Source organism: Lithobates pipiens, unplaced genomic scaffold, assembly GCF_037356315.1.
Source record: "Lithobates pipiens isolate NorthernLeopardFrog02 unplaced genomic scaffold, aLitPip1_a1.2 Scaffold_25, whole genome shotgun sequence".
Classification (NCBI taxonomy): domain Eukaryota; kingdom Metazoa; phylum Chordata; class Amphibia; order Anura; family Ranidae; genus Lithobates; species Lithobates pipiens.
The window spans coordinates 237184457-237200862 of NW_027507787.1; the positions used below are offsets into that span (position 1 = coordinate 237184457).

Genomic DNA, 16406 nt, shown 5'->3' on the forward strand with positions numbered 1-16406 from the left:
TATCTCAAGCTCTGTCAGATTGGATGGAGAGCGTCTGTGATCAGCAAATTTCAAGTCTTCCCACAGATTCTCAATGGGATTTAGGTCTGGACTGTGACTGGGCCATTCTAACACATGAATATGCTTTGATGTAAACCATTCCATTGTAGCTCTGACTGGATGTTTCGGGTCGTTGTCCTGCTGGAAGGTGAACCTCCGCCCCGGTCTCAAGTCTTTTGCAGACTCTAACAGGTTTTCTTCTAAGATTGTCCTGTATTTGGCTCCATCCATCTTCCCATCAACTCTGACCAGCTTCCCTGTCCCTGCTGAAGAAAACCATCCCCACAACATGATGCTGCCACCACCATGTTTCACGGTGGGGATGGTGTGTTCAGGGTGATGGGCAGTGTTAGTTTTCTGCCACACATAGCGTTTTTCTTTTAGGCCAAAAAGTAAAATTTTGGTCTCATCTGACCAGAGCACCTTCTTCCACATGTTTGCTGTGCCCCCCACATGGCGTCTCACAAACTGAAATCAGGACTTCTTATGACTTTCTTTCACCAATGTCTTTCTTCTTGTCACTCTTCCATAAAGGGCAGATTTGTGGAGAGACGACTAATAGTTGTCCTGTGGACAGATTCTCCCCCCTGAGCTGTGGATTTCTGCAGCTCCCCCAGAGTTACCATGGACCTCTTGGCTCTTCTCTGATGAATGTTCTCCTTGCCCGGCCCGGTCAGTTTAGGTGGATGGCCATGTCTTGGTAGGTTTTTAGTTGTGCCATACTCTTTCCATTTTCCGATGATGGATTGAACAGAGCTCCGTGAGATGTTCAAAGCTTGGGAGATTATTTTATAACCTAACCCTGCTTTATACTTCTCCACAACTTTATCCCTGACCTGACTGGTGTGTTCCTTGGCCTTCATGATGCTGTTTGTTAATGAAGGTTCTCTAACAAATTTCTGAGGGCTTCACAAAACAGCCATATTTATACTGAGATTAAATTACACACAGATGGACTCTATTTACTAATTAGGTGACTTCTGAAGGCAATTGGTTCCACTAGATTTTAGTTAGGGGTATCAGAGGAAAGGGGGCTGAATACAAATGTACCCCCAGCACTTTTCACATATTTATTTGTAAAAAATTTGGAAAACCATTTATCATTTTCCTTCCATTTCACAATTATGTGCCACTTTGTGTTGGTTTATCACATAAAATCCCAATAAAACACATTTACGTTTTTAGTTGTAACATGACAACATGTGGACATTTTCAAGGGGTATGAATACTTTATCAAGGCACTGTATGTCAGGCCTTGTACACACGGTCGGATATTCCGATGGAAAATGTCCGATAGGACCGTGTTGTCGGATAATCCGACAGTGTGTGGGCTCCATTGGACTGTTTCTGTCGGAATATCCGACGGACCAAGTTTTCCAGCTGGGCTATAAAATTTTCTGACAACATGATCCGATCGGACTTTGTCCGATCATGTGTAGAGAATTCCGATCGGACAAAGTGCCACGCATGCTCAGATCAAATTCCTACACCAAAGCTATTGACTACTGGCCTGAACATAGTCCCGTCATAACGAAAATAACGTCATCACGTTCTGAACGATCGGATTTTCCGACAACTTTGTCCGACCGTGTGTATGCAACAGTTTCGAACAAAATCAGTCGGATTTGGTTGTCAGAATGTCTGACCGTTTGTACAAGGGCTAATACGTTTTTTTCCTATGATCCTCGGATCTATCTAGTGGCTATAATATGCAATTTTCCTAAATTACCGCAATCTGCATAATGGCCACTAGATGGAGCTGAAGATTATTGGCTGATGATCATAGGAAATAAACATATTACACACAATACGGGGAATCTTTGTGATGATCGTTCCGACACTGAGACCATCACACAGCAGATTTGGTATATAGACACCTTTCAGTTGGCATAAAGTGTAATTTATAGTAAATGCATATTTTTTCCATATATATATATATATATATCTCCACTCACAGGCCACTTTATTAGATCCCCCTTGCTAGTAGCGGGTTGGACCCCCTTTTGCCTTCATTCTTGGTGGCAGAGATACAACAAGGTGTTGGAAACGTTCCTCAGAGATTTTGCTCCATAGTGACATGATAACATCACACAGTTCCTGCAGATTTGTTGGCTGCACATCCATGATGCCGATCTCCCGTTCCACCACATCCCAAAGGTGCTCTATTGGATGAGATGTGGTGAGTGTGGAGACCATTGGAGGACAGGGACCTCATTGTCCAGTGGTGAGATGATTGGAGCTTTGTGACATGGGGCATTATCCTGCTGGAAGGAACCATCAGAAGATGGGGACACTGTAGTCATAAAGGGATGGACATGGTCAGCAACAATACTCAGGTAGGCCGTGGTTATTAAACCATGTTCAATTGGTACTAAAGGGCCCAAAGTGTGCCAAGAAAATATCCCCCACACCATTACACCCCCACCACCAGCCTGAACCGGTGATACCCCATCCCCCACACCATTACACCCCCACCACCAGCCTGAACCGGTGATACAAGGCAGGATGGATCCATGCGCCAAATTCTGACCCAACCATCTGCATGTCGGAGCTGAAATCCAGACTCATCAGACCCGGCAATGTTTCTCCAATCTTCTGTTGTCCGATTTTGGTGATCCTGTGCCAATTGCAGCCTAATTTTCCTGTTCTTAGCTGACAGGAGTGGCAGCACCCGGTGTGGTCTTCTGCTGCTGTAGCCCATCTGCTTCAAGGTTGGATGTGTTGTGTGTTCAGAGATGGTATTCTGCATACCTTGGATGTAACGAGAGGTTATTTGAGTGACTGTTGCCTTTCTATCATCTCCAACCAGTCTCCCCGTTCTCCTCTGACCTCAACAAGGCATTTTCCTCCAAACAACTGCCGATAACTGAATATTTTCTCTTTTTCCCACCATTCTCTATAAACCTCGAGAGCTGGTCATGTGTGAAAATCCCAGAAATACTCAGACCAGCCCGTCTGCCACCAACAACCCACGCCACATTCAAAGTCACTTAAATTACCCTTTCTTCCCCATTCTGATGCTTGGCTTTAAGTTCAGCAAGTTGTCTTCACTATGTCTAGATGCCTTAATGCATTGAGTTGCTGCCGTGTGATTGGCTGATTAGCAATTTGTGTTACCGAGCAATGGGACAGATGTACCTAATAAAGTGGCCAGTGAGTGTGTACAATATTTATACATATACTGTACATATATATATCTACATACAGTCTAGTGTGTGTGTGTGTGTGTGTATATATATATATATATATATTTTTTTTTTTAACCAGTTTCCCAAACTCTCAGCCGATTTTGCAGGTTTATGGAGGATGGAAGGGTCAGCGCTCTGTGCTCCGGCTCCAGAATACACTTATTGCCAGACATACAAGGCAGACGGTGGACCCGGCCGTGGCACCAGTGTCTGTGGTATGTGAATATATAATGAACTAGGATATTATTTGCAGGATTATTTTAATCATAAATTGTGGTCATTTTTTATAACCTTTAGGTCATTCGGTGGTGGATTTGGCAGCCAGTATTGTATAATACAGTATTGTGGTATAAGAAGGAGTGGCCCTTTAAGAAATAAAACTAAGCAGTATTGAAGAGGAAAGGATGGGGGGGGGGGGGTGCCAGGTGACTGTAACACCTCATTCAGATCTTCCCCTCAGTCCGGCCCAGTTTTACCGTCACCTCTCCTGGACTGAAATGACTTACTCTGATTTCACTGCACACTGTGAGCCTCTCACCATGTGCATTAGAAGCTGCAGCAAATCAGATAGAGCCCCGCCTTATTTCTTGGTTGGGGACATCCAGCACCATCTAGCTCTTGCTTTCCCATCCTAACTGTCCCTGGCCTGCTTCTTCTGATTGGGGGGATTTCAGTTCTGTCGATCATGGAGGCTCAGCATACCATGTGGGTTCTACCTGGGGGGAGGGTCTGCGGGCAAATACAGCCTGTCTGGGAACCCGGGACTTCCATTCCACACCGATGTGATGTTTTTCAGGAAACTGTGTACGGCCCCCTGTGTTCACCCTCTGTGTACGGCCCCCTGTGTTTACCCTCTGTGTACGGCCCCCTGTGTTCACCCTCTGTGTACGGCCCCCTGTGTTCACCTTCTGTGTATGGCCCCCTGTGTTCACCCTCTGTGTACGGCCCCCTGTGTTCACCTTCTGTGTATGGCCCCCTGTGTTCACCCTCTGTGTACGGCCCCCTGTGTTCACCTTCTGTGTATGGCCCCCTGTGTTCACCCTCTGTGTACGGCCCCCTGTGTTCACCCTCTGTGTACGGCCCCCTGTGTTCACCCTCTGTGTACGGCCCCCTGTGTTCACCCTCTGTGTACGGCCCCCCGTGTTCACCTTGTGTGTACGGCCCCCCTGTGTTCGCTTTCTGTGTACGGCCCCCTGTGTTCACCTTGTGTGTACGGCCCCCTGTGTTCACCTTGTGTGTACGGCCCCCTGTGTTCACCTTGTGTGTACGGCCCCCCTGTGTTCGCTTTCTGTGTACGGCCCCCTGTGTTCACCTTGTGTGTACGGCCCCCTGTGTTCCCCTTGTGTGTACGGCCCCCTGTGTTCGCTTTCTGTGTACGGCCCCCTGTGTACACCTTGTGTGTACGGCCCCCTGTGTTCACCTTCTGTGTACGGCCCCCCGTGTTCACCTTGTGTGTACGGCCCCCTGTGTTCACCCTCTGTGTACGGCCCCCCGTGTTCACCTTGTGTGTACGGCCCCCTGTGTTCACCCTCTGTGTACGGCCCCCTGTGTTCACCTTGTGTGTACGGCCCCCTGTATTCTCCTTCTGTGTACGGCACCCTGTGTTCACCTTGTGTGTACGGCCCCCTGTGTTCACCTTCTGTGTACGGCCCCCCGTGTTCACCTTGTGTGTACGGCCCCCTGTGTTCACCCTCTGTGTACGGCCCCCCGTGTTCACCTTGTGTGTACGGCCCCCTGTGTTCACCCTCTGTGTACGGCCCCCTGTGTTCACCCTCTGTGTACGGCCCCCTGTGTTCACCCTCTGTGTACGGCCCCCCGTGTTCACCTTGTGTGTACGGCCCCCCTGTGTTCGCTTTCTGTGTATGGCCCCCTGTGTTCACCTTGTGTGTACGGCCCCCTGTGTTCACCTTGTGTGTACGGCCCCCTGTGTTCACCTTGTGTGTACGGCCCCCCTGTGTTCGCTTTCTGTGTACGGCCCCCTGTGTTCACCTTGTGTGTACGGCCCCCTGTGTTCCCCTTGTGTGTACGGCCCCCTGTGTTCGCTTTCTGTGTACGGCCCCCTGTGTACACCTTGTGTGTACGGCCCCCTGTGTTCACCTTGTGTGTACGGCCCCCTGTATTCTCCTTCTGTGTACGGCACCCTGTGTTCACCTTGTGTGTACGGCCCCCTGTGTTCACCTTGTGTGTACGGCCCCCTGTATTCTCCTTCTGTGTACGGCACCCTGTGTTCACCTTGTGTGTACGGCCCTCCGTGTTCACCCTCTGTGTACGGCCCTCCGTGTTCACCCTCTGTGTACGGCCCTCGTGTTCACCTTGTGTGTATGGCCCCCCGTGTTCACCCTCTGTGTATGGCCCCCCGTGTTCACCCTCTGTGTACGGCCCCCCGTGTTCACCTTCTGTGTACGGCCCCCCCGTGTTCACCTTGTGTGTACGGCCCCCCGTGTTCACCCTCTGTGTACGCCCCCCGTGTTCACCTTGTGTGTACAGCCCCCTGTCGGTCCCTCCCGTCATCCAGGATCTATTCCTGGCTCTTGGGAGTTATAAGTATGTTGTCCAGGTACATCTATACATACATGTAGAAGAGACGATCCAAAAACATTCTACTATTTTAGGGAGGTGATCCCCATGTTAATATTCACCCCAGCAGAAAAATGGTTGGAATTGTCCCCCTGGATCCAGTGTTGGACCCATAAAATTCCACATGGAATGACAAAAGCTTCTTCACTTCCCATCAGGGCAATACAACTGAGATCATGTCTTCATATACTCTGATCTCAATGATCTGTGCCAGAGGTCTTCAAACTGGGGCCCTTTTTCTTGCCTTTATCTGGTCCAAGGGGCACTATTCCTCCCACTGACACCAACAATGGGGCACTATTCCTCCCACTGATACCAACAATGGGGCACTATTCCTCCCACTGATACCAACAATGGGGCACTATTCCTCCCACTGATACCAACAATGGGGCACTATTCCATCCACTGACACCAACAATGAAGCACTATTCCTTCCACTGACACCAACAATGGGGCACTATTCCTTCCACTGACACCAACAATGGGGCACTATTCCTTCCACTGACACCAACAATGAAGCACTATTCCTTCCACTGACACCAACAATGGGGCACTATTCCTCCCACTGATACCAACAATGGGGCACAATTCCTCCCACTGATACCAACAATGGTGCACTATTCCTCCCACTGATACCATCAATGGGGCACAGTTCCTTCCACTGACACCATCAATGGGACACTGTTCCTTCCACTGACACCAACAATGGGGCACTGTTCCTTCCACTGACACCAACAATGGGGCACTATTTCTTCTACTGACACCAACAATGAGGCACTATTCCTTCCACTGACACCAACAATGGGGCACTATTCCTCCCATTGATACCAACAATAGGGCACTATTCCTTCCACTGACACCAACAATGGGGCACTATTCCTTCCACGGACACCAACAATGGGCACTATTCCTTCCACTGACACCAACAATGGGGCACTATTCCTTCCACTGACACCAACAATGGGGCACTATTTCTTCTACTGACACCAACAATGAGGCACTATTCCTTCCACTGATACCAACAATGGGGCACTATTCCTCCCACTGATACCATCAATGGGGCACTATTCCTCCCACTGACACCATCAATGGGGCACTGTTCCTTCCACTGACACCAACAATGGGGCACTATTTCTCCCACTGACACCAACGATGAGACACTATTGCTCCCACTGACACCAAAAAAATGACCCCGATGATTGGTCACAATTTTTTCTTTTGCCACAAATAAATAGGGCATTATTCTTCCCACTGCTACCAATGATGAGGTATCATTTTCCACTGATACCAATGAGGAGGCAACATTCCTCCCACTGATACCAATGATGGGACACTATTCCTCCCACTGATACCAATGATGGGGCACTATTCCTCCCACTGACACCAATGATGGGGCACTATTCCTCCCACTGATACCAATGATGGGGCACGATTCCTCCCACTGATACCAATGATGGGAAACTATTCCTCCCACTGACACCAATGATGGGGCACTATTCCTCCCACTGACACCAATGATGGGGCACTATTCCTCCCACTGACACCAATGATGGGGCACTATTCCTCCCACTGACACCAATGATGGGGCACTATTCCTCCCAGTGACACTAATGATGGGACACTATTCCTCCCAGTGACACTAATGATGGGGCACTATTCCTCCCAGTGACACTAATGATGGGGCACTATTCCTCCCAGTGACACTAATGATGGGGCACTATTCCTCCCACTGACACCAATGATGGGGCACTATTCCTCCCACTGACACCAATGATGGGCCACTATTCCTCCCACTGACACCAATGATGGGGCACTATTCCTCCCACTGACACCAATGATGGGGCACTATTCCTCCCACTGACACCAATGATGGGGCACTATTCCTCCCACTGACACCAATGATGGGACACTATTCCTCCCACTGACACCAATGATGGGACACTATTCCTCCCACTGATACCAATGATGGGGCACTATTCCTCCCACTGACACCAATGATGGGCCACTATTCCTCCCACTTATACCAATGATGGGGCACTATTCCTCCCAGTGACACCAATGATGGGGCACTATTCCTCCCCCAATCTTATTGACTCCCAGTAATTTCTGGACATTATCTACTTCCATTGGCACAAGCCCTTTGTTTAGAATGTTTGGAGACCTCTGATCTATGCACACAACAAGCTAAATTGTAGAATGTATTGTGCCTCTAATCTACAATCTCATTTCTTTTTTTTAGGAATTTGGAAGAAATATCGATCAAAAGTGACCATAGGAATTTTATTATTGATGATAATTGTTATTCTCGCTGTTCTTATAAGAGGTAAGATGGCTGCCGGCTGTATTGGACTTTTATTTTGAGATTCAACAGAAACCATCAAAGCAAAGGGCTCATTCACACTAGCAGATTGGGGGAGGGGCAGTAAAACCCCACGGTTGAGTCACATTTTTACTGCCCCGCAACTTTAGCTGCAGAAGCAGTGGTCAGGCGTTTACACATGCCATGGCAGCAATGCTTTGCATCGCAGCTGAGGTAGGTATTATACCTCCTGTCACTTTCAGCAAGTGTAGTACCCACTGACCATAGTCAAGTTCCTCCACCCCAAACTCGCTCATCCATGTCTTTATGGACCTTGCTTTGTACACTGGTTGGCACTCATGTTGGAACAGAAAGGGGCCGTCCCCAAACTGTTCCCACAAAGTTGGGAGCATGAAATTGTCCAAAATATCTTGGTATGCTGATGCCTAAAGAGTTCCCTTCACTGGAACTAAGGGGCCAACCCCTGGAAACAACCCCCCCCCCCTCCACCAAATGGTTTGGACCAGAGCACAAAGCTCCATAAAGACACGGATGAGCGAGTTTGGGGTGGAGGAACTTGACTGGCCTGCACAGAGTCCTGAGCTCAACCCGATAGAATACCTTAATGAATTAGAGTGGAGACTGCGAGCCAGGCCTTCTCACCCAACATCAATGCCTGACCTCACAAATGCTCTTCTGGAAGAATGGTCAAACATTCCCATAGACACACTGCTAAACCTTGTGGACGGCCTTCCCAGAAGAGGTGAAGCTGTTATAGCTGCAAAGGGCGGGCCAACTCAGTACTGAACCCTACGGACTAAGACTGGGATGCCATTAAAGTTCATGTGTGTGTGTGTAAAGGCAGGTGTCCCAATACTTTTGGTAATATAATCTTTAAAAGGTTCTCTAGTAAAATGAAATGCTAAAAAAACTAAGATAAAATAGTTGGATCAAAACCTGATATAGATTAGTGTCAGTGTGTTTTAGAGAGGATAAAAAAATGTTTTTTATTTAGGGCTGTATCTAAAAAGAAAAAAAAAAATCATACAGAAATCCGCCCAGTGAAAGTGCATGTTCATGTACATTTGTTCTGTGGGAATGGGGCAAAAAATAAACAAATATTTTTAGGCTATTTCCTTTGCTGGTTGATTTATGAATTTTTTTTTATGTTTTTAAAAAAGTGGAAAATACCGCATTTGGCCACTAGATGGCACTGAGTTATATAGGTAATTCCTGTGATACTTAGCGCCATCTAATGACCACATGCAATATTTTCTGTTTTAAATGAATGAAAGACAATTCAACAGCACAGTAACATTATTATTTTTTTTTTTTTTTTTGCCCAATTTGAAAAAAAAAAAATTGACATTTATTTTCGCTGTATAAATTGCTACACACATTTATTAAATAAACAAAGTCCTTAGTGTCAGCTTGTTTTAGGTAGGATTTTAGGTAGTATAGTAATAAAAAAAAATTGCAAAATGCACATTATTGTTTCTAGGCCCCACTAAAGGTACATACAATACATAATATACTATACATATAGTATATGTGGTATCCTCATTATGTGTACTTTATTTTGGGTTGCATTTTATTGGTGGGTCATGGTATTAGTGACATGGGGGCACCAAGCAAGCATTTGGGCTTCTTAAATTAAACATTTATAGATACAATTACAAAGCACAACATACAGATGACATGTTATTATTTGCCATCATATAATCTTTCCTGGTGTTAGAATGTATAGACATAGGCTGCATTCTTTACAAATTCCACAGATTTGTATGTATTTTATACATTGTGTTTATTTTTTATACACATTTTCTAATTCAGAATTTTTTTTAAAAAAAGTTCAGCTAATGTCATTATAACAAAGTAACCTCCTGTTCATATGTTTCCATAAAACACAGGAACACACAAGGAAAAACGTATAAATGTTATCCGATGCAAGGATGACTGGATCTTATACAGAGATAAATGTTATTATTTTTCAAGAAGGCGAGATACATGGAGCTACAGCCAGACATTCTGCAAATCGTTCCATTCATCACTGGCAGTTATTGATAATCAACAGGAAATGGTGAGTTATATTATAACTGAAATGTCAGAAATGGACACATGACCACTAGACATGATCATAATACAATTCTATTACACTCTATACATAGAACACTACAACCCCCAACATGACCCTCCCACTGGACATGATCATAATACAATTCTATTACACTCTATACATAGAACACTACACCCCCAACATGACCCTGCACTGGACATGATCATAATACAATTCTATTACACTCTATACATAGAACACTACACCCCCCAACATGACCCTCCACTGGACATGATCATAATACAATTCTATTACACTCTATACATAGAACACTACACTCCCCAACATGACCCTCCACTGGTAGTACTAGTGAGCAGCAGTACCAGTTGTAAAACTCCACTGGTTGAGTGACCTAGGTACAAGTCTGGCTAATGCCCAAATGTGGGCATTTAAGGGCAAGTCATCTTTTTATATCTAGATTATTACAAAAGTCTCTAACCAGTTAAATAAATGAGGATAAAGGAGCGCCCGGTGATCAAAGAGGGAATTCATTTGTATTTTATTTGAAATTTCAGCAATAGAAAAGAGGGCCAACACATTTCGGGGGACTAGAGACTTCATCAGGGCAGCTAGTAAAAATAGTTGTGGAATAATCCTGTTGGAGGGTGCCTCTGGCACATGGATCTGGACAGTTAGAAGTCCTCAGCGCTGTCGGGTCTTCTTTCTCCCCCCACCCCTCCCACCCCCCCTCCCAACCTCCTCCCAACCCTCCCAGACCCCTCTTTGGTCCTTGCACCTATATCCAGAATATATCCCCATCCTGGAATATGTACCTCACCCCTTGGGATGAAGCTCCAAGCCCGGTATTCCATGTCCCTCCACTCCCCCCCCGGCCATGAAGGCCCGGTAGACATAGGGGGGGGGGGGAGAGGAGGGAGCAGATAGTCCAGGGAGGCTCTTCCCGTTTCCACCCATACCCACATTAACTTTTATTTACTTTACCTCTCCCATCTCGTTTCTTTTGTAATAAATTACACCAGCCCCCCTCCCCCCTCTCACCCTACCCCCCCCCCCCCCTACATTAAGCTCTCTCCCCTATTCCCTCTTCAATTAATCTTTCTTCTCTTTCCGATCGCTTAGGTATACTAATGGTTGGAATCTGTAACTCTGTACAAAAGTCCTGTACTTCTTCCAGAAATTTCAATCTAACCGTCTTTCCGTCCCTACGTACTATCAATGCTGCAGGGAACCCCCAACTATATTTAATATTAGCTTGTCTTAAATGTTCTAGTAATGGTTTTAAGTGTCTTCTTCTGGATAATGTTTCACTTGACAAGTCCGCAAATACTTGCAAAGTTGTTTGCTCGTATTGCAACGGGTGTCTCTCTCTCTGAGGTTCCTCCATATTTTCTCCTTGTCTGTATACCGATGGAATTTAACAATGACATCTCGTGGGGTTTCCTCCTTCATTCCTAGAGGCTTTCTGATTCTATGTACTCTATTGATCTTTAACTCCTCGTCCTCTTCTCGTCCTAGTAGGGGGTTAAATATTTTCCTTATTTTTTCTTCCAGTTTCTCTCCGTTTTGCTCTGGGAGGGCTCTTATCCTTAGATTTTGGCGTCTATTTTGATTTTCCTGTGCTTCCATTTTATAAAAGGTATTTCTTTGGTTTATTTGCAGTGCTTTCACTTGCGATTTTAATTCTGCGATTTCTTGTGTTTGTTTCTCAGTTCTCTCCTCAGCCTCTTCTACTCTCCGCAGCAAATGGCCCAGATCCATCCGGACATTTGTAATCTCACTCTTAATTAAACTTTCCATCCTTTCAAACATTGCCATCATCTCGATCTTTGTGGGCATTTGAGCTATACTTCGCTGTTCTTCCCCTTCCCCCTCGTTAGTTTCCATCTCTCTCTCTGTTTGTGTATCTTCTCTTGTTTTATCTCCTTGGGCCCCTTTTAACTTAGACATTTCCTTTTTTGCGTTTTTGGATGGCAAGGATGTTTTTTTTCTACATCTGGGCTTTTTTGGTTACCCTCTTTAGTTGTCAAATATTTTTGTATTGAACTAGCAGTTACACTAGTATTTAAACTCTCCCTCGGGGTTTTAGGTTCTGTTGTTTTATGTGATCTTCCCCTCATCATGTATCTTGTTCATTTATCTTGTTTGACAAATTACTTGTCCTGTATAGAGGGGAGTACCTCTCGGTTCCAATCTTTGCTTTTATTGATTTGAAAGGAGGGGTAAGGGTAGAGAAGAATATCCTGCCGTTTCACCTCTCAGGCTCCCTAGTTTAGATGGGATACTTCACTTTTGCTTTAAGAATTGAAAATTCTGCGACTTGGTGGATTTTTTTTATTTTTATTTTTTTACTTATTTTACTAGGGCACCTGTAAAGATCCTGTAAAGGACCTATAAAAAACGTACCATTCGTCCCTTTTTTCCGGTCTCTATATAGCGTAAGAGGGGCGGGAGGACACGCAGAGAGAGAGGAAAAAAAAAAAAAAACGCATGGGGGAAAAAAAAAAAAGGAGAATGTCCTTATACTTTTGCAGCTCTATTTCAGCTTGACCCAATTGTCTAATCAGCTGCTATCCACCACAGAATGGAAAGTTACTCTCCAGTAGATATCGCTCTGAGCTTATCGCATAGTTAAATCGCAGAGTTCATCACTTAATCCACAGCTTAGTTCCTAACATAGTTCATAACCTTTCAAATCAGTACTAAGCTGTATCAATACATAGTCCTTAAGTGAACTAAAAACTCAATACTAGTTTCAGCTGTCAGTTTAGTAATTCCAGCATTTAATCAGTTGAGCCGCTCCTAGGGTTATTAGGCAGTCATTGACATTTAAATAGGTCCTCTCGTTAGTACAGTTCATGCAAACCGTTAAATTCCATAGATCTCATGGGTTCATAGTTTTCAAACAAAATCATTGCTCCATCAAGACCTCTCTTATGTCTCCATTCACTTAACCCTCTCAGGCCCCCTAGTTTAGATGGAATTGAAAATTCTGCGACTTGGTGGATTTTTTTTTTTTGTATTTTATTTTGCTGGAGCACCTATGAAAATCCTATAAAGAACCTATGAAAAACGTACCATTCGTCCCTCTTTCCCGGTCTCTGTATAGCGTAAGAGAGGCGGGAGGATACGAGAGAAAAAAAAAAAAAGAAGAAGAAAACCGCAGAGGGGGGGGGGGAAGAAAAAAAAAGGAATGTCCTTATACTTTTGCAGCTCTATATTAGCTTAACCCAATTATCTACTCAGCTGCTATCCACCACAGGAAGGAAAGTTACTCTCCAGTAGATATCGCTCCGAGCTTATCGCATAGTTAAATCGCAGAGTTCATCACTTAATTTGCAGCTTAGTTTGTAACATAGTTCATAACCTTTTCAGTCAGTACTAAGCTGTATCAATACTTAGTCCTTAAGTGAACTTAAAACTCAGTACTAGTTTCAACTATCAGTTTAGTAGTTCCAGTACTTCCAGCATTTAATCAATTGAGCCACTCCTAGGGTTATTAGGCAGTCATTGACATTTAAACAGGTCCTCTCATTAGTACAGTTCATACAGTTCATACAAACATTTGAATTCCGTAGCTCTCATAGATCCATAGGTTTCAAAAAGAATCATTGCTCCATCAAGACCTCTCTTATGTCTCCAGTCATTTAATTTTTAGCCAGCCCCAGCTGCTGCATCTCTCCCTCAGTTAGTCATCAAATCTCTTTAGCTTCCACAGCAAACACAGTTCAAACACAGTTCACAATGCAATAGCGCTGGATAACCTAGGGGCTCTGGAGGGTAGTATACAGAGCATAGTATACAGAGCACACAAAGGCAGAGATAAGAGGGGGGGCGTATGGAGGAGACAGAGGGGAGGCCAGCACCAGCAGTCACTCGTAGGGTCTCAGGATCAGGTGTTTTCTCTTGCAGCCATTTTTTTTGATTGAACCAGGGATATCTCTCACTTACCCCTGTTCAGTTTCCTGCATCCTTTACTGCTGTCCACCCCTATCTATCAGTCGCTCCTCCTTGGTCTCCTGATCCAATATCGCGGGGAATAGGCATCTGCGGGGGTCACCATGTGCGGTCCTCTAACACGGTGCTCTATCCCACTTCACCAGCATCTGCATCGGACTTGCCGCCATGGATCTCCTGCCTCCCCTTCCGTCCTCACAGACACCGCCTCGGGCTCCTCCCCCAGCCTTCCCACATCACATTCTGCTGAGCCTCCCCCTAGCAGAGTGCAGGTTTATGACCTCCCAAAAGAACCTCGCTAAGTGAGAAAAGAGAAAAAACCAGCCTGACTAAAATCTATGTCTATAGTTAATTGTTTGTCATATAACGTTAGGGGGCTAAATGAATCAGCAAAGCGGTTTAAAATTTTGAAAGAAATAGAACAATATGAAGCAGGTATAGTGTTCTTACAGGAAACCCATCTATCATACGAAAGCAAGATTAGAATATATTCCCCTAGGTTCCCGGTGTGGTTTTATGGAGATTCTTACTCAAGGAACTCAAAAGGGGTAGCTATCGGTATAGGACGGGATGTCGACTATAAAATAGAAGAAATATTAGTCGACCCGGAGGGTAGATTCCTCTTTCTGAAGGGGAAACTATGGGGAGTAGACTATACCCTCGCTAACATATACTGCCCAAATAGAAGTCCAACGGTTTTTCTTAAAGGAATATTGGAGAAATTATGGGATTTTAAAAGAGGAAGAGTAATTATAGCTGGAGATATGAACTTTTGTATGAATCCGCAAATGGATAGTTCGTCCCGTGTGCAGGGGATTGGGAAGGAACAGAGGAGAATAATAAAACACAGGCTATATCAGTATCAGCTTATGGATGCGTGGAGAACTATGCACCCAAGGATACGAGACTACTCGTTCTATTCCCCTGTACACGGGACGTACACAAGGATCGACTACTGGTTTGTGGAACATAGGGTTCTGGACGAGGTGATATCCACAGATATAGGAATTAGAACATTGTCTGATCATTCTCCAATATGCCTGAAGATCAAAATCCCAGGATTTCAGAAATCTCCTTTTTCCTGGAAATTGAATAGAGAATTGTTGGACGAGAAGGGAGATGAAATAATTAGAAAGGAATTGGAGTTTTTTTTTACCACTAATTTAAATGAAGAGAATATGGAAAATATTATTTGGGAGACACATAAAGCTTATATAAGAGGGATATATATTTCACTAGGTACAAATAGGAAGAGAGAAGGTATTAAAAAGAGTAGGGAGTTGAGGGAGGAAATCCATGGATTAGAGCAAGAACATAAAAAAGCAAATGGCAGGGAAAGTGGACAGGTAGTGGACCTATTACATAAACTGGCTATGAAAAGAGAGGAACTTGGGGAATTAATGGAACAGGAAATGAGGACGATATATAATAGGATTACTAAAGAGAGATATTATAGCGGCATTAAAAATAGTAAGATCCTAGCAAAGATATTGAGGAAAAAAAGATCGAAGAATTATATAGAGAAAATATTAAATAAAGAGGGAGAGTCGGTCTATAAAACTAAGGAAATAGCAGAAGTTTTTTGAGAATATTATGGGCAGTTATATTCCGTGAGAAAAAAAGAGACAGAAAAACAAGAGATGAAGAGAAGGGGAAAAATCAAAGACTATATATTTCAAGCAAATATCCCTAAAATACCGGGGGAATTGGCGCAGGAATTGGAGAATCCAATCTCAGTCCAAGAAGTAATACAGGCAATAAAAGAGACCAAAGGAGGAAAGAGTCCAGGGCCTGATGGCTATATAATAGAATATCTAAAAAAGTTTGGAGACATACTAGCCCCAATTTTATGCGCATATTATAATGGACTAGGTACAAAATATGGACTGAGCGAGGAGGCCTCCACTGCGACAATCTCCACGATATTGAAAGAGGGAAAAGAGAATACAATATGCTCAAACTATAGACCGATCTCACTACTCAATACTGACGTTAAATTGTTCGCAAAAATATTGGCCGCTAGAATAAAGAAGTTAATGCCTAGCTTAGTCCATGCAGATCAGGTGGGATTCATTGAGGGGCGAGAAGGAAAAGATAATGGAGTAAGGTCAATATTACTGCTTCAGAGGATGAAGGAGAGTAGAATCCCCAGTCTACTCCTATCAATAGATGCTGAGAAAGCTTTTGATCGAGTAGACTGGGGATTCATGATGGATACCCTAAGGGGAATGGGGTTTGGACCCAAAATTTTGAAGTGGATAAAGGCACTATA

The 16406-nt window shown here is 44.5% G+C and overlaps 1 protein-coding gene across 3 annotated transcripts in view; it reads left to right on the forward strand.

The window, feature by feature from the left end:
* LOC143930019 (C-type lectin domain family 2 member L-like) overlaps positions 1-10278 on the forward strand; it is a 111836-nt gene extending 101558 nt beyond the window's left edge. For 2 of the 3 annotated variants that reach the window (XM_077453924.1, XM_077453925.1), the window contains exons 3-5: positions 3323-3442; positions 8044-8127; positions 10014-10278. In XM_077453924.1, the coding sequence (XP_077310050.1) occupies positions 3346-3442; positions 8044-8127; positions 10014-10225 (393 nt within the window). In that variant the 5' untranslated portion in view covers positions 3323-3345 and the 3' untranslated portion in view covers positions 10226-10278. Of the gene's footprint in view, positions 1-3306; positions 3443-8043; positions 8128-10013 lie in introns of all 3 variants that reach the window. The other variant, XM_077453926.1, reaches the window with a different exon arrangement.
* Positions 10279-16406: the final 6128 nt, after the last annotated feature.